This window comes from Haematobia irritans, chromosome 3 (genome assembly GCF_050003625.1).
Source record: "Haematobia irritans isolate KBUSLIRL chromosome 3, ASM5000362v1, whole genome shotgun sequence".
In the NCBI taxonomy this organism is placed as follows: Eukaryota; Metazoa; Arthropoda; class Insecta; order Diptera; family Muscidae; genus Haematobia; species Haematobia irritans.
This window is the reverse complement of record NC_134399.1, coordinates 92,020,707-92,039,740: the sequence shown is the minus strand read 5'-3', so window position 1 is coordinate 92,039,740 and position 19,034 is coordinate 92,020,707. Positions and strand designations below refer to the sequence as shown.

General features: G+C 34.4%; 1 protein-coding gene across 1 annotated transcript; it reads left to right on the top strand.

Moving 5' to 3' along the window:
* The first annotated feature begins 5,032 nt into the window (after window positions 1–5,032).
* On the top strand, window positions 5,033–16,332 carry LOC142231069 (uncharacterized). Its single transcript, XM_075301688.1, has 2 exons — window positions 5,033–5,216; window positions 15,486–16,332. Exons 1-2 carry the CDS (start codon window positions 5,206–5,208, stop codon window positions 16,330–16,332), a joined length of 858 nt encoding a protein of 285 aa, XP_075157803.1. The 5' UTR covers window positions 5,033–5,205.
* Window positions 16,333–19,034: the final 2,702 nt, after the last annotated feature.

Genomic DNA, 19,034 nt, shown 5'->3' with positions numbered 1-19,034 from the left:
TTTGCCCATATCTCCTTAAATATGCGTCCTAGAGCGAAAAGGACTTTAATTCGTGACCACCCCCAAAAAATTGAAAAATCCACCCAAAACCTAAAAAAATTGACATTTTTATATGAAAAACTTCTTTTGTCCATATCTACTTAAATATGCGTCCTAGAGCGAAAAGGACTTTAATTCGTGACCACCCCCAAAAAATTGAAAAATCCACCCAAAACCTAAAAAAATTGAAATTTTTATATGAAAAACTTCTTTTGCCCATATCTCCTTAAATATGCGTCCTAGAGCGAAAAGGACTTTAATTCGTGACCACCCCCAAACAATTGAAAAATCCACCCAAAACCTAAAAAAATTGAAATTTTTATATGAAAAAATTCTTTTGCCCATATCTCCTTAAATATGCGTCCTAGAGCGAAAAGGACTTTAATTCGTGACCACCCCCAAAAAATTGAAAAATCCACCCAAAACCTAAAAAAATTGACATTTTTATATGAAAAACTTCTTTTGTCCATATCTCCTTAAATATGCGTCCTAGAGCGAAAAGGACTTTAATTCATGACCACCCCAAAAAAATTGAAAAATCCACCCAAAACCTAAGAAAATTTAAATTTTTATATGAAAAACTTCTTTTGCCCATATCTCCTTAAATATGCGTCCTAGAGCGAAAAGGACTTTAATACGTGACCACCCCCAAAAAATTGAAAAATCCACCCAAAACCTAAAAAAATTGAAATTTTTATATGAAAAACTTATTTTGCCCATATCTCCTTAAATATGCGTCCTAGAGCGAAAAGGACTTTAATTCGTGACCACCCCCAAACAATTGAAAAATCCACCCAAAACCTAAAAAAATTGAAATTTTTATATGAAAAACTTCTTTTGCCCATATCTCCTTAAATATGCGTCCTAGAGCGAAAAGGACTTTAATTCGTGACCACCCCCAAAAAATTGAAAAATCCACCCAAAACCTAAAAAAATTGAAATTTTTATATGAAAAACTTCTTTTGCCCATATCTCCTTAAATATGCGTCCTAGAGCGAAAAGGACTTTAATTCGTGACCACCCCCAAAAAATTGAAAAATCCACCCAAAACCTAAAAAAATTGAAATTTTTATATGAAAAACTTCTTTTGCCCATATCTCCTTAAATATGCGTCCTAGAGCGAAAAGGACTTTAATTCGTGACCACCCCGAAAAAATTGAAAAATCCACCCAAAACCTAAAAAAATTGAAATTTTTATATGAAAAACTTCTTTTGCCCATATCTCCTTAAATATGCGTCCTAGAGCGAAAAGGACTTTAATTCGTGACCACCCCCAAAAAATTGAAAAATCCACCCAAAACCTAAAAAAATTGACATTTTTATATGAAAAACTTCTTTTGCCCATATCTCCTTAAATATGCGTCCTAGAGCGAAAAGGACTTTAATTCGTGACCACCCCCAAAAAATTGAAAAATCCACCCAAACCTAAAAAAATTGAAATTTTTATGTGAAAAACTTCTTTTGCCCATATCTCCTTAAATATGTGTCCTAGAGCGAAAAGGACTTTAATTCGTGACCACCCCCAAAAAATTGAAAAATCCACCCAAAATCTAAAAAAATTTAAATTTTTATATGAAAAACTTCTTTTGCCCATATCTCCTTAAATATGCGTCCTAGAGCGAAAAGGACTTTAATTCGTGACCACCCCCAAAAAATTGAAAAATCCACCCAAAACCTAAAAAAATTGACATTTTTATATGAAAAACTTCTTTTGCCCATATCTCCTTAAATATGCGTCCTAGAGCGAAAAGGACTTTAATTCGTGACCACCCCCAAAAAATTGAAAAATCCACCCAAAACCTAAAAAAATTGAAATTTTTATATGAAAAACTTCTTTTGCCCATATCTCCTTAAATATGCGTCCTAGAGCGAAAAGGACTTTAATTCGTGACCACCCCCAAAAAATTGAAAAATCCACCCAAAACCTAAAAAAATTGAAATTTTTATATGAAAAACTTCTTTTGCCCATATCTCCTTAAATATGCGTCCTAGAGCGAAAAGGACTTTAATTCGTGACCATCCCCAAAAAATTGAAAAATCCACCCAAAACCTAAAAAAATTGAAATTTTTATATGAAAAACTTCTTTTGCCCATATCTCCTTAAATATGCGTCCTAGAGCGAAAAGGACTTTAATTCGTGACCACCCCCAAAAAATTGAAAAATCCACCCAAAACCTAAAAAAATTGAAATTTTTATATGAAAAACTTCTTTTGCCCATATCTCCTTAAATATGCGTCCTAGAGCGAAAAGGACTTTAATTCGTGACCACCCCCAAAAAATTGAAAAATCCACCCAAAACCTAAAAAAATTGACATTTTTATATGAAAAACTTCTTTTGCCCATATCTCCTTAAATGTGCGTCCTAGAGCGAAAAGGACTTTAATTCGTGCCCACCCCCAAAAAATTGAAAAATCCACCCAAAACCTAAAAAATTTAAATTTTTATATGAAAAACTTCTTTTGCCCATATCTCCTTAAATATGCGTCCTAGAGCGAAACGGACTTTAATTCGTGACCACCCCCAAAAAAATTGAAAAATCCACCCAAAACCTAAAAAAATTTAAATTTTTATATGAAAAACTTCTTTTGCCCATATCTCCTTAAATATGCGTCCTAGAGCGAAAAGGACTTTAATTCGTGACCACCCCCAAAAAATTGAAAAATCCACCCAAAACCTAAAAAAATTTAAATTTTTATATGAAAAATTTCTTTTGCCCATATCTCCTTAAATATGCGTCCTAGAGCGAAAAGGACTTTAATTCGTGACCACCCCCAAAAAATTGAAAAATCCACCCAAAACCTAAAAAAATTGAAATTTTTATATGAAAAACTTCTTTTGCCCATATCTCCTTAAATATGCGTTCTAGAGCGAAAAGGACTTTAATTCGTGACCACCCCCAAAAAATTGAAAAATCCACCCAAAACCTAAAAAAATTGAAATTTTTATATGAAAAACTTCTTTTGCCCATATCTCCTTAAATATGCGTCCTAGAGCGAAAAGGACTTTAATACGTGACCACCCCCAAAAAATTGAAAAATCCACCCAAAACCTAAAAAAATTGAAATTTTTATATGAAAAACTTCTTTTGCCCATATCTCCTTAAATATGCGTCCTAGAGCGAAAAGGACTTTAATTCGTGACCACCCCCAAAAAATTGAAAAATCCGCCCAAAACCTAAAAAAATTGAAATTTTTATATGAAAAACTTCTTTTGCCCATATCTCCTTAAATATGCGTCCTAGAGCGAAAAGGACTTTAATTCGTGACCACCCCCAAAAAATTGAAAAATCCACCCAAAACCTAAAAAAATTGAAATTTTTATATGAAAAACTTCTTTTGCCCATATCTCCTTAAATATGCGTCCTAGAGCGAAAAGGACTTTAATTCGTGACCACCCCCAAAAAATTGAAAAATCCACCCAAAACCTAAAAAAATTGAAATTTTTATATGAAAAACTTCTTTTGCCCATATCTCCTTAAATATGCGTCCTAGAGCGAAAAGGACTTTAATTCGTGACCACCCCCAAAAAATTGTAAAATCCACCCAAAACCTAAAAAAATTGAAATTTTTATATGAAAAATTTCTTTTGCCCATATCTCCTTAAATATGCGTCCTAGAGCGAAAAGGACTTTAATTCGTGACCACCCCCAAAAAATTGAAAAATCCACCCAAAACCTAAAAAAATTGAAATTTTTATATGAAAAACTTCTTTTGCCCATATCTCCTTAAATATGCGTCCTAGAGCGAAAAGGACTTTAATTCGTGACCACCCCCATAAAATTGAAAAATCCACCCAAAACCTAAAAAAATTGAAATTTTTATATGAAAAACTTCTTTTGCCCATATCTCCTTAAATATGCGTCCTAGAGCGAAAAGGACTTTAATTCGTGACCACCCCCAAAAAATTGAAAAATCCACCCAAGACCTAAAAAAATTTAAATTTTTATATGAAAAACTTCTTGTGCCCATATCTCCTTAAATATGCGTCCTAGAGCGAAAAGGACTTTAATTCGTGACCACCCCCAAAAAATTGAAAAATCCACCCAAAACCTACAAAAATTGAAATTTTTATATGAAAAACTTCTTTTGCCCATATCTCCTTAAATATGCGTCCTAGAGCGAAAAGGACTTTAATTCGTGACCACCCCCAAAAAATTGAAAAATCCACCCAAAACCTAAAAAAATTGAAATTTTTATATGAAAAACTTCTTTTGCCCATATCTCCTTAAATATGCGTCCTAGAGCGAAAAGGACTTTAATTCGTGACCACCCCCAAAAAATTGCAAAATCCACCCAAAACCTAAAAAAATTTAAATTTTTATATGAAAAACTTCTTTTGCCCATATCTCCTTAAATATGCGTCCTAGAGCGAAAAGGACTTTAATTCGTGACCACCCCCAAAAAATTGAAAAATCCACCCAAAACCTAAAAAAATTTAAATTTTTATATGAAAAACTTCTTTTGCCCATATCTCCTTAAATATGCGTCCTAGAGCGAAAAGGACTGTTGAACTCTGTTCAACTCACATTTTTCCATGAATTGAAATATTTACTTATGAACTGAATTATTAGATTTATGAATTGAATTATCATTTACTCGTAAGAAACAACAATGAATTAATTGATGTATTACATGTACTTAATTGTTGATTTTAAATTTACTTAGCCCAATTTGAGTTAAATTAATTTAAAAGCGGTAACACTAGAACTATTCTATGCCAGCCAGAGAAAGGTCTTTTTCTTTGTATCTTTGAAGTAGCTGTCCTTCTCTATCATACAAATCTATTGCTGAATTCAAGCTTATTATGTCTGATTATTAACCAAAATGAATTGTAACTTCACTTTGTGCATAGTCATCGAACTGGTAAGCTGCTGCCGTCTGCAATAAAATATCTCTGTTATAAACTGAAACTGATACTGCCTTTTTTTCTTTCTCTGTTTTTCTGATCAAACTATTCTGGGAGCCTAATCTCACATACAGTCCATTCCAGTCGTATCATCCCGGAATTTGTTCATGGTCCATTCGAACCTTCAAGGAACTTTCTGAGATTTGTTGAATTTGACGGATTACATCCACCGCTGTGTAAAATTTTTGACGATTTTTCTTTTTTTGGATCACGTCCACCGCTACATTAAACATTTTGAGGGAAATCTTCATAATTTTACCATGGAAAAAAGGTATGTTCAATTTATTAAATTATAAACGGTAGAAAGTTTGTACGGAAATTTTATGGCAACTAGTGGTAGACAAATTACCAAAATTCCCGCTGTATTGAAAAGCTCAAAGTCAAATTGTCTTTACACAACGCTGGTGTTTAGAACAATTATTTATTGAAACGATCTGTTAAGTCGTCTACGAAATTTTCCATATGATTTGGTTAATTCGTATATGCGCCGCATAAAACACACATCTACTTGGAAATCTCTATTATATATGAAGAGATTTGTGGTTTTTTCTTTTCCACATTGTCTGATACATATGTTAAAAAAAAAGGAAACTGTCCACATTTATGTTAATGCTTTAACATTTCGCATATGACATAGAATATTATTTTTCTAACATTGGATTAGGAGCGTTTGTCTCCAATGCGAATTAATTGTGGTCCCCGCTAACATACTTACCTTGAAAGCATATTTTGATGTTTACAGTTGATTATATTTACCAGGAGTAGGATTAACATTTTCTTGTCACGGCAACATTTGTGGCAACATACTTACTGTGGCAACATTGATTCAATTGTATTATCAACATTTGTTCGGAAACATTTGCGAGCACTCTAACATCTTCATGATTATACATTCTTCCCAACAAAATTGCAACCCACACTCACCTTAATTGTTAACCAACTTCAACCCGAAACGTCAATTCTAATCATTTACTTTGATGTTCATATGTGTTACATACAGACATACATGTCAACGTTTTTACATATGTTCTTCTCTCCCGCCGATAACAAGAAAGCGCCAAAAAATAGACTCTCTTAAATTTAAAGTGTCATAAAGTGTCTCTTAAAGTTAAAAGTCATGCGTAATCTCTTGGATTTGATCATCTCATAGACCCTTTAATACATAGATGATCCACTATTCTCTTTAAAAAAATGTGTCAGTTCCAAAAATTAATTTTCTGACATTTTGTTTTGATTTTTTCGTAAAGAGTCAGTCCCAAACATTAATTTTCGTGCATTTGCTTTTGTGTTGTTCGTAAAGAGCAATGCTGCTCAAAATTAAATTTCGTATTTTCGCGATTTTGGTCACAATTTTTTGTTCAAATATGAACTTTTAATATATTAATTTATTTATAAATCCTCTGTTGCATCATACACGTTCTAATTTTGTGTAAAATTGGCAAACTACAAAAAGGAAAACGAAAGAGATTGTAAGCGTGCCCTTATTTTTCTCGTTTATTCTTAATCTTCGGAACTGTCAAAAATAGTTTGACACTCATGGCTCATCTATCTAAAGTCTATAGTCTATGGATCATCTAGCCATCTCAACTACTCTCTTTAATTGGGTTTGTTGTTGTTATCTCTTCACATGCAAATGACCATATACCTATCTGCATTCTTTCGGAGTAACGTTACAGCAAATTGACAAATTTATAATATACTCATTTTGTTTGACATATCGTGATGAAAAGTTAGCAATTTGTAAAAAATAGAATTGAAATAAATCAAGAACAGTATGTGGAGTTTTAAAGTGAATTTTATAGAAAAGAGAACTTTGTAGAAGGAATAACTTTGAATAATAAATGAAAAAAATTACAAGAAAGAACTTTTAACTAAAACCGTAAAATTGGAAAACTTAAAGTGTCAGAAGCAAAGTTAAGAGTCAAAGGAAAGTGGAAATACTCCTGCTGGTGAAAAGGAAAAATAGAATAGCTGATAGAATTGGATGACTAATTTTATGTGAAAAATTTGAGAAATATTTTGTTGGCCAACGTGCTTGATATTTACATTGCCTAATGAGGAGACTTCCATAACGGTTCAGCAGAGTACATGAGTTGGGCTACTTGAGGAATGCGTTTTTTATGAGGTGGTAAGAGGCAAGGGAGCAGAAGAACTTGAAAACATTGGTGAGTGTTGTAGAGTTGCCATAACACGAATTACGAAAAGCTCTAAAACAAACAAATGTTATGTATTATTGGATCTGTTTAAGTTGATAAATAATTAGAAAGAATTTCCTTGGGGAATTTAAAAAAAAATATAAATTCAAGACCTTCTACGCTGCGAAAAATTTTATCTCTTATGAAATATTATCAAATATAAATTTTGGGACACGAAACTTCGAAATTTGCGTACCCCTGTTGAAATCATATGTACTTGAAGGAAGAAAAATTTTCCTTTACGAAAATTAAAACATTTTCGATTATTTTTTGGCTAAAAGGCTAAGGCTATGGTCACACTAGGCAAATATTTGACCAAAATGAGTGTCAAACATTTTTCCAGAATCATTTTCCAAATATATGGATACGGTTTTTGGAAAATATTCCTACAATGATGTTAGATATTCAATATGAGCTACAAATGTCTCTTGGTTTGGCTGTGACGACGGATTCTTTTTTGATTTCTGTCAAATATTTGCCCAGTGTGACCATAGCATAAGACTTCCATGAGGACTTTGCATCTTTGGTAAAGTTTTTTTTTTTGTTTTTGAAAGTGAGAGTATTTACTTTTTATATGGTCTTGAACAATTTTTTGGTATATCGCGAAAGGTGAATGAACAATTTATAAAGGAACCTTTTTCTTAATTTTGATTTGAATAAACTTTGATTTAATTCTTGATCGGAAAATTACCTTAATAGTAAAGAAACAGAATCTTTGGCAATTAATATATATCAGAATCCCTATTTTGAATGTGTGAATGGAAGGGACGAGACAAAGTTCCTAAGCTTCTTTGAGAAAAGAAGGAGTAACAGCGAGAAATTCTGAACTTTGACAGAATTTTGTGGTTTGGAAATTTCGACCAAAAACTTCGTGAGATATGCTTGGAAGACATTTTCACCAAATGCGAACAAAAGTTTTGTAGAATGGAGAAAAATTCGGAAACAAAGCCTTTTTTTGGATTTTCATTTTTAAATTGTGGTACTAAGACAACATCTGCACCCAAATTGCAAGTCAATTAAAAAAAGTTTATTAACATTGGAATTTTGAAACAATTTATGTTAACAAACCCGAAATTCTGTTAAGATTTTCAAACTGAATAGTCTATATTGCGAATTTTTTTAACATTATTACTACTACATACATAACTATTTACAATTTATACTGAAATTATTTACAATTTATACTGAAATTATTTACAATTTATATTGAAATTATTTACAATCTGTTTATATTTATAATCAATTGAAATTGATGAAAATAAAGTACATATTCGATTATATTTGCACTATATTGAGAAAATCTGTTGCCCATTATCATTTTGTCTGTATATCGCCGAAGTCGAGCATATACATTTCACGTGTATCTGTGGAGACGAAAAAATTTTGGAAAAGGCTCGAAATAAGTTTAATATGATATTTTGGTTGACGGAATTGTCGTCAAGAGCGAAGGCTAAAGGATTATTGACTTGTTAATTTGGAAATTACTGATCTATATAAGCAAGGTTCATGAAATCTATAATTTTTTAAATCTATAATTGCTGCCGAAATCAGCCCATTTCTTGTGGAATCTATAACTGAAATTTTCATAATAACTAGTTCAAATTTTCAGAGACAGTTAAATTATAATTTATATTTACCATTGGGAAAGTTTCGTGTTCATTTTGGAATCCGAAAGAGGTGACCCACCGCAGAATTTTCAAGAAAGAATACGATTCTATATTATCCTGGTACCAAGGTTTCCATCTCTGGAAATTTAAGCCTGCTTAATTGCCACAATTATTTTTTTGGTTTCAGTTTTAATATTCGATATCGCCGATTAATTTTTATATTGGGTTTGAATTTTGGAGCTTTATAGCGGATTTGGATTCAGTGTGAACAATACATCTAAACATCTTAGTGATATATGAGCCATCACATTCCTAGTCAGGATCGCGGAAATACCATTGGAAAATTGTTTTCATAGTCTACTCTGAGAATACTAGTACATGGGAAAGGTGAAATATACTTTGCTCGATTCATTGGAATTCACAGTGAATATTTCTTCACTGTGTTAAGATTGTTTCAAAATATTTTGGAAGTGACATTTGCCGCATTGTGCTTTAGACACCAGCTCACAATTATTATTTGTAGTACTGTATGGGAAAATATGAGCCCAGAAGTAGTGGCTTTATTTTTTTTTAGTTTAATTGGCTGTATTTAATTGGCTGTATTCCTTATTATTTGCTGGCCTGTGTAAGGTTAACATCTGGTAGAAATTTTTTACTGATATATCAATTTGTACGTGCCGTTAAATATTGTTATTGTTGAATTAATTAGATTCGAAATTAATTCCATTACTGCGTAAAAGTTACATTTGTTGCGGGTTTGCTACATACAGAGCAACATTTGCAACATTTTAATCACGCAACATACTTGCAACATCTTCATCCGTACTGTTATATGTATCTGTTATATGGGGAATCTTTATGTCCATTCTGTTACACTCGGAAAAAGATACATTTAACATTTGCTTTACAGAACTGTAACATTCTCACTTATATTTATTTTGCAAACGAATGTACAGGATCTTTTGGTATTTGATAGAGAAGTTGAATTAGAGCGAACGACTTTTCTGAGTAATATTTAACATTGCTGTGCGTAACATTAGAAATCTGTTGTGAAAGAAAATTGTTCTTTGTGGAACTGAAACTCAAATTTATTCAAGACCGTTATTTGATTTCCTATTATTTTGTTCCCTGTGAGACATTTCTATCATTTAAATAATTTTGCGATTTCTGAAATTATTTCACACAAAAATTATCAATTAATTTGATTGTCAATACAATTACAATTTTGAGCTAACAACTTAATTTGTAAATACAATTACAACTTTAGTTACTTTGGCAATCAATTTTGTTATATCAACAAAAATTTTTTGTTGAACTTAAAAATTTTCTGTAAGAACAATTGATAGTCACCTCAAAAATTATAATATTAATTTGCGGGTTGCTACAATTGTAATTTATTGAACCGTTTCTTTGCCTGATACATTTATTCCTGAGGTAAATTTTCTGTGTTTGAGTTTGGTTGTTTGGATACAGTTTCCTATAACAATGTCAACTCAAAAATTTATTTTTTTCTCGGACCAGTTGGTCACGTACTGTGCAAATTTTTCGGCAATTGATGTGTCGGAACACACACTTTCTAGTTTGAGAGTCGATCTAGATGATCTCGAACGTCGTTGGCGCGCGTTAACACAGGTGTACGAAAATGAAATGACATCTGAGGGGGAAAACTCTAAAACTGAAAGGGAGTCGATTCACCTGAAATTTAATGAATCTTGTAAATCTTATAAACAATGTAAGACCTCGTTACTCGATCTGATTGACATTGAAAAGAACAAATTGGAAAACACTTCAAGACGAAGTGATCAACCCGGCAATCTGGCCTCGGATGGAACTGGGTACTCAGTAAAGGTTCCGCCTTGCGATACTGAGATTTTTAGTGGTGGATATGACAAATGGCCTAGTTTTAGAGATATGTTCTCTGCCATTTATATCAAACATCCTAAACTTTCTCCCGCGCAAAAATTATTTCATTTGAGAGCGAAAACACGAGGCGAAGCTAATCAAATCGTGAAACAGTTTTTTCTGACGGATGATAATTTTATGTTGGCATGGGATGCCCTGCGACAACGTTACGAAAACCAGCGCATTCTCATTAACCATCAACTCCGAAAAATATTTGAGACTGAACGCGTGACCACCGAAAAAGGCAAAACTCTGAGAAACATGCAATATACTATGAATAATTGTTTGTCGGTTCTGAAGACTTATAACATTTCTGTTGCTTCGTGGGACCCTATATTGGTATATTGGATGTCCTCAAGACTCCCGGATGACACTTTGGCAGATTGGGAAAATTCATTGACTGACCACAAGACACCGCCTTCGTGGGATCAACTCGACGACTTTATTACGAAAAGACTTAGCATGTTGGAATCGATTTTGGATATGAGAAAACCATCAAATCCTCCTGCAACTTCGCAGAAGTCACAAAATTATCATGCTAAGACTGAGCGAAACTTCAAACCTTGCAAAGTCTGTAAAAAGGATCATTCGCTACGAACTTGCCCAAAATTTATCAATTGGAATCCTTCACAAAGGAAAAAATTTGTGACCATAAACAAAGTTTGCGAAAACTGTTTGTCTTACGGGCATAGTACTCAAAACTGCAAGAGCGAACACCATTGTCAGAAATGTCAACAGTCACACCACACTTTACTGCATCCTGAAATTGGTAACAATGAATCTCGTGAAGTGAATCAAAGGCAACAATCGACACAGGTTTCGACGCACTATGTAGATTCACAATCAGACCAACCGTCCACATCCGCGGAAGCATATACACCTCCTATTTCGTATGTTCAGTCAAATTTCGCTCGAAGTGGTGATTGTACTATTTTGCCCACTGCATTGGTAGACTTGGAACATTTGGGATCCCGATTTACAATTCGGGCATTTATAGATCAAGGGTCGCAGGAAACATTTATTTCAAGTAGGATCATTAATCGATATTCGATACCCACTAAGAAGGGTTATACAACAATTTTTGGTCTCGGCGGAACTGTTTTGGAGAATTCCTCCAAGCTTTGTAATTTAGTATTGAAATCAAGGAAATCTGATTTTAAACTTAACACCTCGGCAGTGGTTATTACAAATATGAATCATCTGATGCCGTCTTCATACATTCGCATTTCTGATTGGTCGAATTTAGGAGAAATCGACTTAGCTGATCCCAACTTTTATAAACCTGCGCCGATAGATATGTTGTTAGGAAGTGATGTTCTTCCATTCATTCTGAAATCTGGTGTGCGAAAGAATGTATCAGGGGATCTTTTAGCTCAGGAAACTGAATTTGGCTGGATCCTAAGTGGTCCTTCAAATACTAAATCTGTATCATCTTTTGCTTCGTTTGTAAATTGTCCCAACTCACTAAATGAGGAGATACGAAAATTCTGGGAACTTGAAGAAGTTCCATCGTCGCGAAATTTAGCTCAAAATGACATTTGGTGGGAAGAATTTTATAAGGATACAACTGTTCGTCTATCTGATGGGAAATATGTGGTTAGGTTGCCATTTCGTCATGATTTAGACCCGAATATAGTTCTCGGATCATCGAGACGGGCTGCGATGGGACAATATATTCATATGGAAAAAAATCTGAAAAAGACACCTGAACTTGCTCTTGAATATTCGAAAGTATTATCGGAATATGTTGAACTGAGTCATATGGAGCCCACTACTTCAAGTGAACTCTGCCACAATTCTAAATATATGTCATACTATCTTCCTCACCACGCCGTCGTGAAAACTGAAATGGTTTCAACGAAAGTTAGAGTCGTTTTTGATGCTTCGAAGAAATCGTCTACTGGTATATCACTAAATGACATTTTACATACTGGGCCAATACTACAAAATGACTTGATGAACGTAATACTGCGTTGGAGATTCTTTCGATATGTTTTTAATGGCGACATTCAGAAAATGTATCGTCAAATTTACGTACATGAAGGTGATAGGCATTTTCAGCGTATTTTATTTCGAGAATCCCCAAAGGATGAAGTTACTGATTTCTGCCTGAAAACTGTGACCTTTGGGGTAAATTGTGCTCCTTTCCTGGCAATTCGTACACTTTTACAGCTGAGTGAAGATGGAAAATCTACCCACCCCACTGCATCTGAAATTTTACGACACCAAATATATGTCGATGACATACTCTCAGGTGGACATTCATTACCTGAAGCTGAATTCTCTTTAATTCAATTAATTGATTTGCTAAATTCCGCTGGTTTTCCACTTAAAAAGATTACTGCTAATCATTCGCAAATTCTTCAAAAAATAACCCCGGAAGATCTTCTTCACGAAGAGTTTCTACGACTGGAAGATAAAAGTGAGACCAAAACTTTAGGCATTCGATGGAATGCAATGGCTGATAATTTTCATTATAGTGTATCAAATATAACTACTCCTTCCGCTCCGCTAACGAAAAGGAAAATATTATCCATCGTAGCAAAAATCTTTGACCCCGCTGGATGGTTGGCTCCTATAGTAATAGTTGCAAAAATGCTTCTTCAACAATTGTGGATCGATGGTACAGACTGGGATGAAGAAGTCAAACCGCACTCAATAGAAAAGTGGAATGTCTTTATTGCAAATTTTACTGCTATTGAATCCATAAGGATACCCCGCTGGATACATTACTCTCCAGAAAAGAGAATTCAAGTTCATGGGTTTTGCGACGCCTCTGAAAAGGCATACTGCGCTTGCATTTATATTTGCACTATATCACCGCTGAAAGTACGAACTGCTTACTTACTTGCTTCGAAAAGCAAAGTAGCTCCTTTAAAAACTGTTAGTTTGCCCAGGCTTGAACTGTGTGGGGCTGCACTACTGTCTAAATTATTGAAATCTGTCTGTCAAAACTTAAATGTATCCATTTCTGATATATACTTATGGTCCGATTCCACTATTACGTTGGCGTGGTTGGCTAAACCACCGTTTCACTGGAAAACGTTTGTTGCCAACAAGGTATCTGAGATTCTGGACAATGTAGGAAATGCCACCTGGAGACATGTGCCCACTAATGAAAACCCTGCTGATATAGGAACTCGTGGATGCACTGCTACCGAATTGAATTCCAATACACTGTGGTGGAATGGACCGAAATGGCTGGTAAAACCACCAGAACTTTGGCCAAAACCTGTATCTATCAATGAGCCAACCCTTGAAAGAAAAGTGATTACCCTGCAAACCCAAACACAAACTGAAGACATATTGGAAAGATTCTCATCATTTGATCGTGCTCTTCGGGTTATATGTTTTATGTATCGTTTCATAAGGAAATGCCAGAAGCAATACTGTTCTGAAACGAGAAACGATTTCATTACTGCTACAGAAATACGAACTGTAAAATTGCAACTCATCAAACTAGCCCAGAAACGATTCTACTTTTGTGAATATAATGCCCTTAAAAATAACCACGCCCTTCCTTCTAAAAGCAAATTACTAACTTTAAATCCATTTCTGGATGAACATAAACTGCTTCGGGTCAACGGCCGTTTGGTCAATGCTCATTTAAACTATGCCGAAAAATATCCACTAATCATTCCGGAACAATCGAAATTTTGTAAATTGTTAATTGATTACACTCATAAGATTCTTCTTCATGCTGAGCACCAAAGCATGCTCCGCGCTATAAGAGCTGAATTCTTTATCATACGTTTGAAAAATGCCATACGCTATTGTATTCGAAATTGTCGAAATTGTACAATCTATAAACAGAGAATCAGGAATCAAATAATGGGCGCTTTACCTGTTGAAAGATGTACTTTTTCACTGCCTTTCACCAACACTGGAATAGATTTTGCTGGACCTTTTGATCTGAAGACATCAAAGTTACGAAATGCAAAATTGCAGAAAGGATATGCCGCAGTTTTCATCTGCCTGTCTACTCGAGCTGTTCACTTAGAGGTCTGTTCTGATCTATCGACTGAAGCCTTTATGGCAACTTTTAATCGCTTCGTAGGGCGAAGGGGGTTCCCCAAAAAGGTATTTTCTGACAATGGGACAAATTTCGTTGGAGCTAGTAGAGCTCTATCTAGAGAATACGAAGCGTTTATGAAATCCGCCGAAAAGCATCTAGTTGAACATTACAATATACATGGTTTTGCGTGGCATTTTATTCCTCCTCATGCTCCACATATGGGAGGCTTATGGGAGGCCGCCGTCAAAAGCATGAAGACTCACTTGCGAAAAGTGACAGGTAACTTGAAATACACCTATGAAGAGTTTTCCACATTACTGATTAGAATTGAAAGTATTCTTAACTCGAGACCTCTTTCTCCCATAAGTGAAAACCCTGAGGATCTGATTCCACTAACTCCTGGACATTTTCTGAGAGGAGCCGCTCTGACTTCAGTTCCTGAAGAATCTTCCGAAAATTTATCACTACTTAATCGCTGGCAGAGGCTCAAAATCATTCAAGCTCATTTTGCGAAAAGATGGAAAAATGAGTACATAACTGAATTACAACGTCGATATAAGTGGAAAACTGAACAAAGCAATCTGAGAGAAAACGATTTTGTAGTGGTTAAAGATGACAATTTACCACCTACTGAATGGCGATTAGGCCGAGTTACTAAAGTTTATTTCGGTTCTGACACTAAAGTTCGAGTAGCCGAAATCAGAACTCAAAACGGAACAATTGTCCGTCCTTTGGTTAAACTTTGCATTCTACCAGTTGCCAATTAGATTCCGTACTATTTTCTCAACCCCGTTCATAATTTAATAAATTTACCTTTACAGCTTAGCAAAGAAACTTCCGAAATGTCGCATCTGCTATAAAAGACACACGCTCAAAGACTGCTCTGCGTTTTACAATATGGACGTCCTAAAAAGAAGACAGGAAGTGAAAATAAAGGGCTTTTGCTTCAAATGTTTGTGCTCATCCCACACAAGAGAATGGTGCCGGTCGCGCAAGACTTGCATGGTGTGCAACAATAACCATCATACCATGTTGCATGTGGATGACCACAACAAACCCCCTCATAGTTCTCAAGTAAGAACCTCAAAGGTGTCACCAAGTTCTCAACGTCAAACAACACATCGTTCACACTCGACTGCCAACCATAAACGTCACCGCTCAGCTCCGCTTGTCCACGAAAGATTAAGCCAAAAAACTAAAAGTCACGTCTTCTTACCCACTGCTTTGGCGCGAGTCTTAACTTCGAAGGGTCCTGCAAAACTACGCCTGATGCTGAACTCTGCCGGTCTACAAACATTCGTCAACAAAACTCTTGTTCAACGGCTACATCTTCGAACCACAAAGAAAAATGGTGATGAATACTGTACACTAAGTTTACAGTCGTATCACGATCCCACGGTGAAGATACAAATCACCGGATTGGTTCAAAATCGAATCACTACGACCTTTCCCCAGGAAACTAATGACAAGAAATTCCAGACGATATATAATCATCTCAGCGACCTGGCTGACCCACATTTTTATAAGCCTACAAACGTTGAGGCTGTTATCGGCAATGACCAACTGCCCATGATACTCAAGGCCGGTTTAATCCAAACCTCATCTACAATGCCAATAGCACAGAGTACGATATTCGGATGGGTTATCTCGGGAGTTTGTCGCTGCTAGGTTGCAATCTTGCAAAGGGGGCGGAATGTTGAACTCTGTTCAACTCACATTTTTCCATGAATTGAAATATTTACTTATGAACTGAATTATTAGATTTATGAATTGAATTATCATTTACTCGTAAGAAACAACAATGAATTAATTGATGTATTACATGTACTTAATTGTTGATTTTAAGTTTACTTAGCCCAATTTGAGTTAAATTAATTTAAAAGCGGTAACACTAGAACTTTTCTATGCCAGCCAGAGAAAGGTCTTTTTCTTTGTATCTTTGAAGTAGCTGTCCTTCTCTATCATACAAATCTATTGCTAAATTCAAACTTATTATGTCTGATTATAAACCAAAATGAATTGTAACTTCACTTTGTGCATAGTCATCGAACTGGTAAGCTGCTGCCGTCTGCAATAAAATATCTCTGTTATCAACTGAAACTGATACTGCCTTTTTTTCTTTCTCTGTTTTTCTGATCAAACTATTCTGGGAGCCTAATCTCACATACAGTCCATTCCAGTCGTATCAACCCGGAAACTGTTCAAGGACTTTAATTCGTGACCACCCCCAAAAAATTGAAAAATCCACCCAAAACCTAAAAAAATTGAAATTTTTATATGAAAAACTTCTTTTGCCCATATCTCCTTAAATATGCGTCCTAGAGCGAAAAGGACTTTAATTCGTGACCACCCCCAAAAAATTGAAAAATCCATCCAAAACCTAAAAAAATTTAAATTTTTATATGAAAAACTTCTTTTGCCCATATCTCCTTAAATATGCGTCCTAGAGCGAAAAGGACTTTAATTCGTGACCACCCCCAAAAAATTGAAAAATCCACCCAAAACCTAAAAAAATTGAAATTTTTATATGAAAAACTTCTTTTGCCCATATCTCCTTAAATATGCGTCCTAGAGCGAAAAGGACTTTAATTCGTGACCACCCCCAAAAAATTGAAAAATCCACCCAAAACCTAAAAAAATTGAAATTTTTATATGAAAAACTTCTTTTGCCCATATCTCCTTATATATGCGTCCTAGAGCGAAAAGGACTTTAATTCGTGACCACCCCCACAAAATTGAAAAATCCACCCAAAACCTAAAAAAATTTAAATTTTTATATGAAAAACTTCTTTTGCCCATATCTCCTTAAATATGCGTCCTAGAGCGAAAAGGACTTTAATTCGTGACCACCCCCAAAAAATTGAAAAATCCACCCAAAACCTACAAAAATTGAAATTTTTATATGAAAAACTTCTTTTGCCCATATCTCCTTAAATATGCGTCCTAGAGCGAAAAGGACTTTAATTCGTGACCACCCCCAAAAAATTGAAAAATCCACCCAAAACCTAAAAAAATTGAAATTTTTATATGAAAAACTTCTTTTGCCCATATCTCCTTAAATATGCGTCCTAGAGCGAAAAGGACTTTAATTCGTGACCACCCCCAAAAAATTGAAAAATCCACCCAAAACCTAAAAAAATTGAAATTTTTATATGAAAAACTTCTTTTGCCCATATCTCCTTAAATATGCGTTCTAGAGCGAAAAGGACTTTAATTCGTGACCACCCCCAAAAAATTGAAAAATCCACCCAAAACCTAAAAAAATTGAAATTTTTATATGAAAAACTTCTTTTGCCCATATCTCCTTAAATATGCGTTCTAGAGCGAAAAGGACTTTAATTCGTGACCACCCCCAAAAAATTGAAAAATCCACCCAAAACCTAAAAAAATTGAAATTTTTATATGAAAAACTTCTTTTGCCCATATCTCCTTAAATATGCGTCCTAGAGCGAAAAGGACTTTAATTCGTGACCACCCCCAAAAAATTGAAAAATCCACCCAAAACCTAAAAAAATTGAAATTTTTATATGAAAAACTTCTTTTGCCCATATCTCCTTAAATATGCGTCCTAGAGCGAAAAGGACTTTAATTCGTGACCACCCCCAAAAAATTGAAAAATCCACCCAAAACCTAAAAAAATTGAAATTTTTATATGAAAAAAGGACTTTAATTCGTGACCACCCCCAAAAAATTGAAAAATCCACCCAAAACCTAAAAAAATTGAAATTTTTATATGAAAAACTTCTTTTGCCCATATCTCCTTAAATATGCGTCCTAGAGCGAAAAGGACTTTAATTCGTGACCACCCCCAAAAAATTGAAAAATCCACCCAAAACCTAAAAAAATTTAAATTTTTATATGAAAAACTTCTTTTGCCCATATCTCCTTAAATATGCGTCCTAGAGCGAAAAGGACTTTAATTCGTGACCACCCCCAAAAAATTGAAAAATCCACCCAAAACCTAAAAAAATTTAAATTTTTATATGAAAAACTTCTTTTGCCCATATCTCCTTAAATATGCGTTCTAGAGCGAAAAGGACTTTAATTCGTGACCACCCCCAAAAATTGAAAAATCCACCCAAAACCTAAAAAAATTGAAATTTTTATATGAAAAACTTCTTTTGCCCATATCTCCTTAAATATGCGTCCTAGAGCGAAAAGGACTTTAATTCGTAACCACCCCCAAAAAATTGAAAAATCCACCCAAAACCTAAAAAAATTGAAATTTTTATATGAAAAACTTCTTTTGCCCATATCTCCTTAAATATGCGTCCTAGAGCGAAAAGGACTTTAATCCGTGACCACCCCCAAAAAATTGAAAAATCCACCCAAAACCTAAAAAAATTGAAATTTTTATATGAAAAACTTCT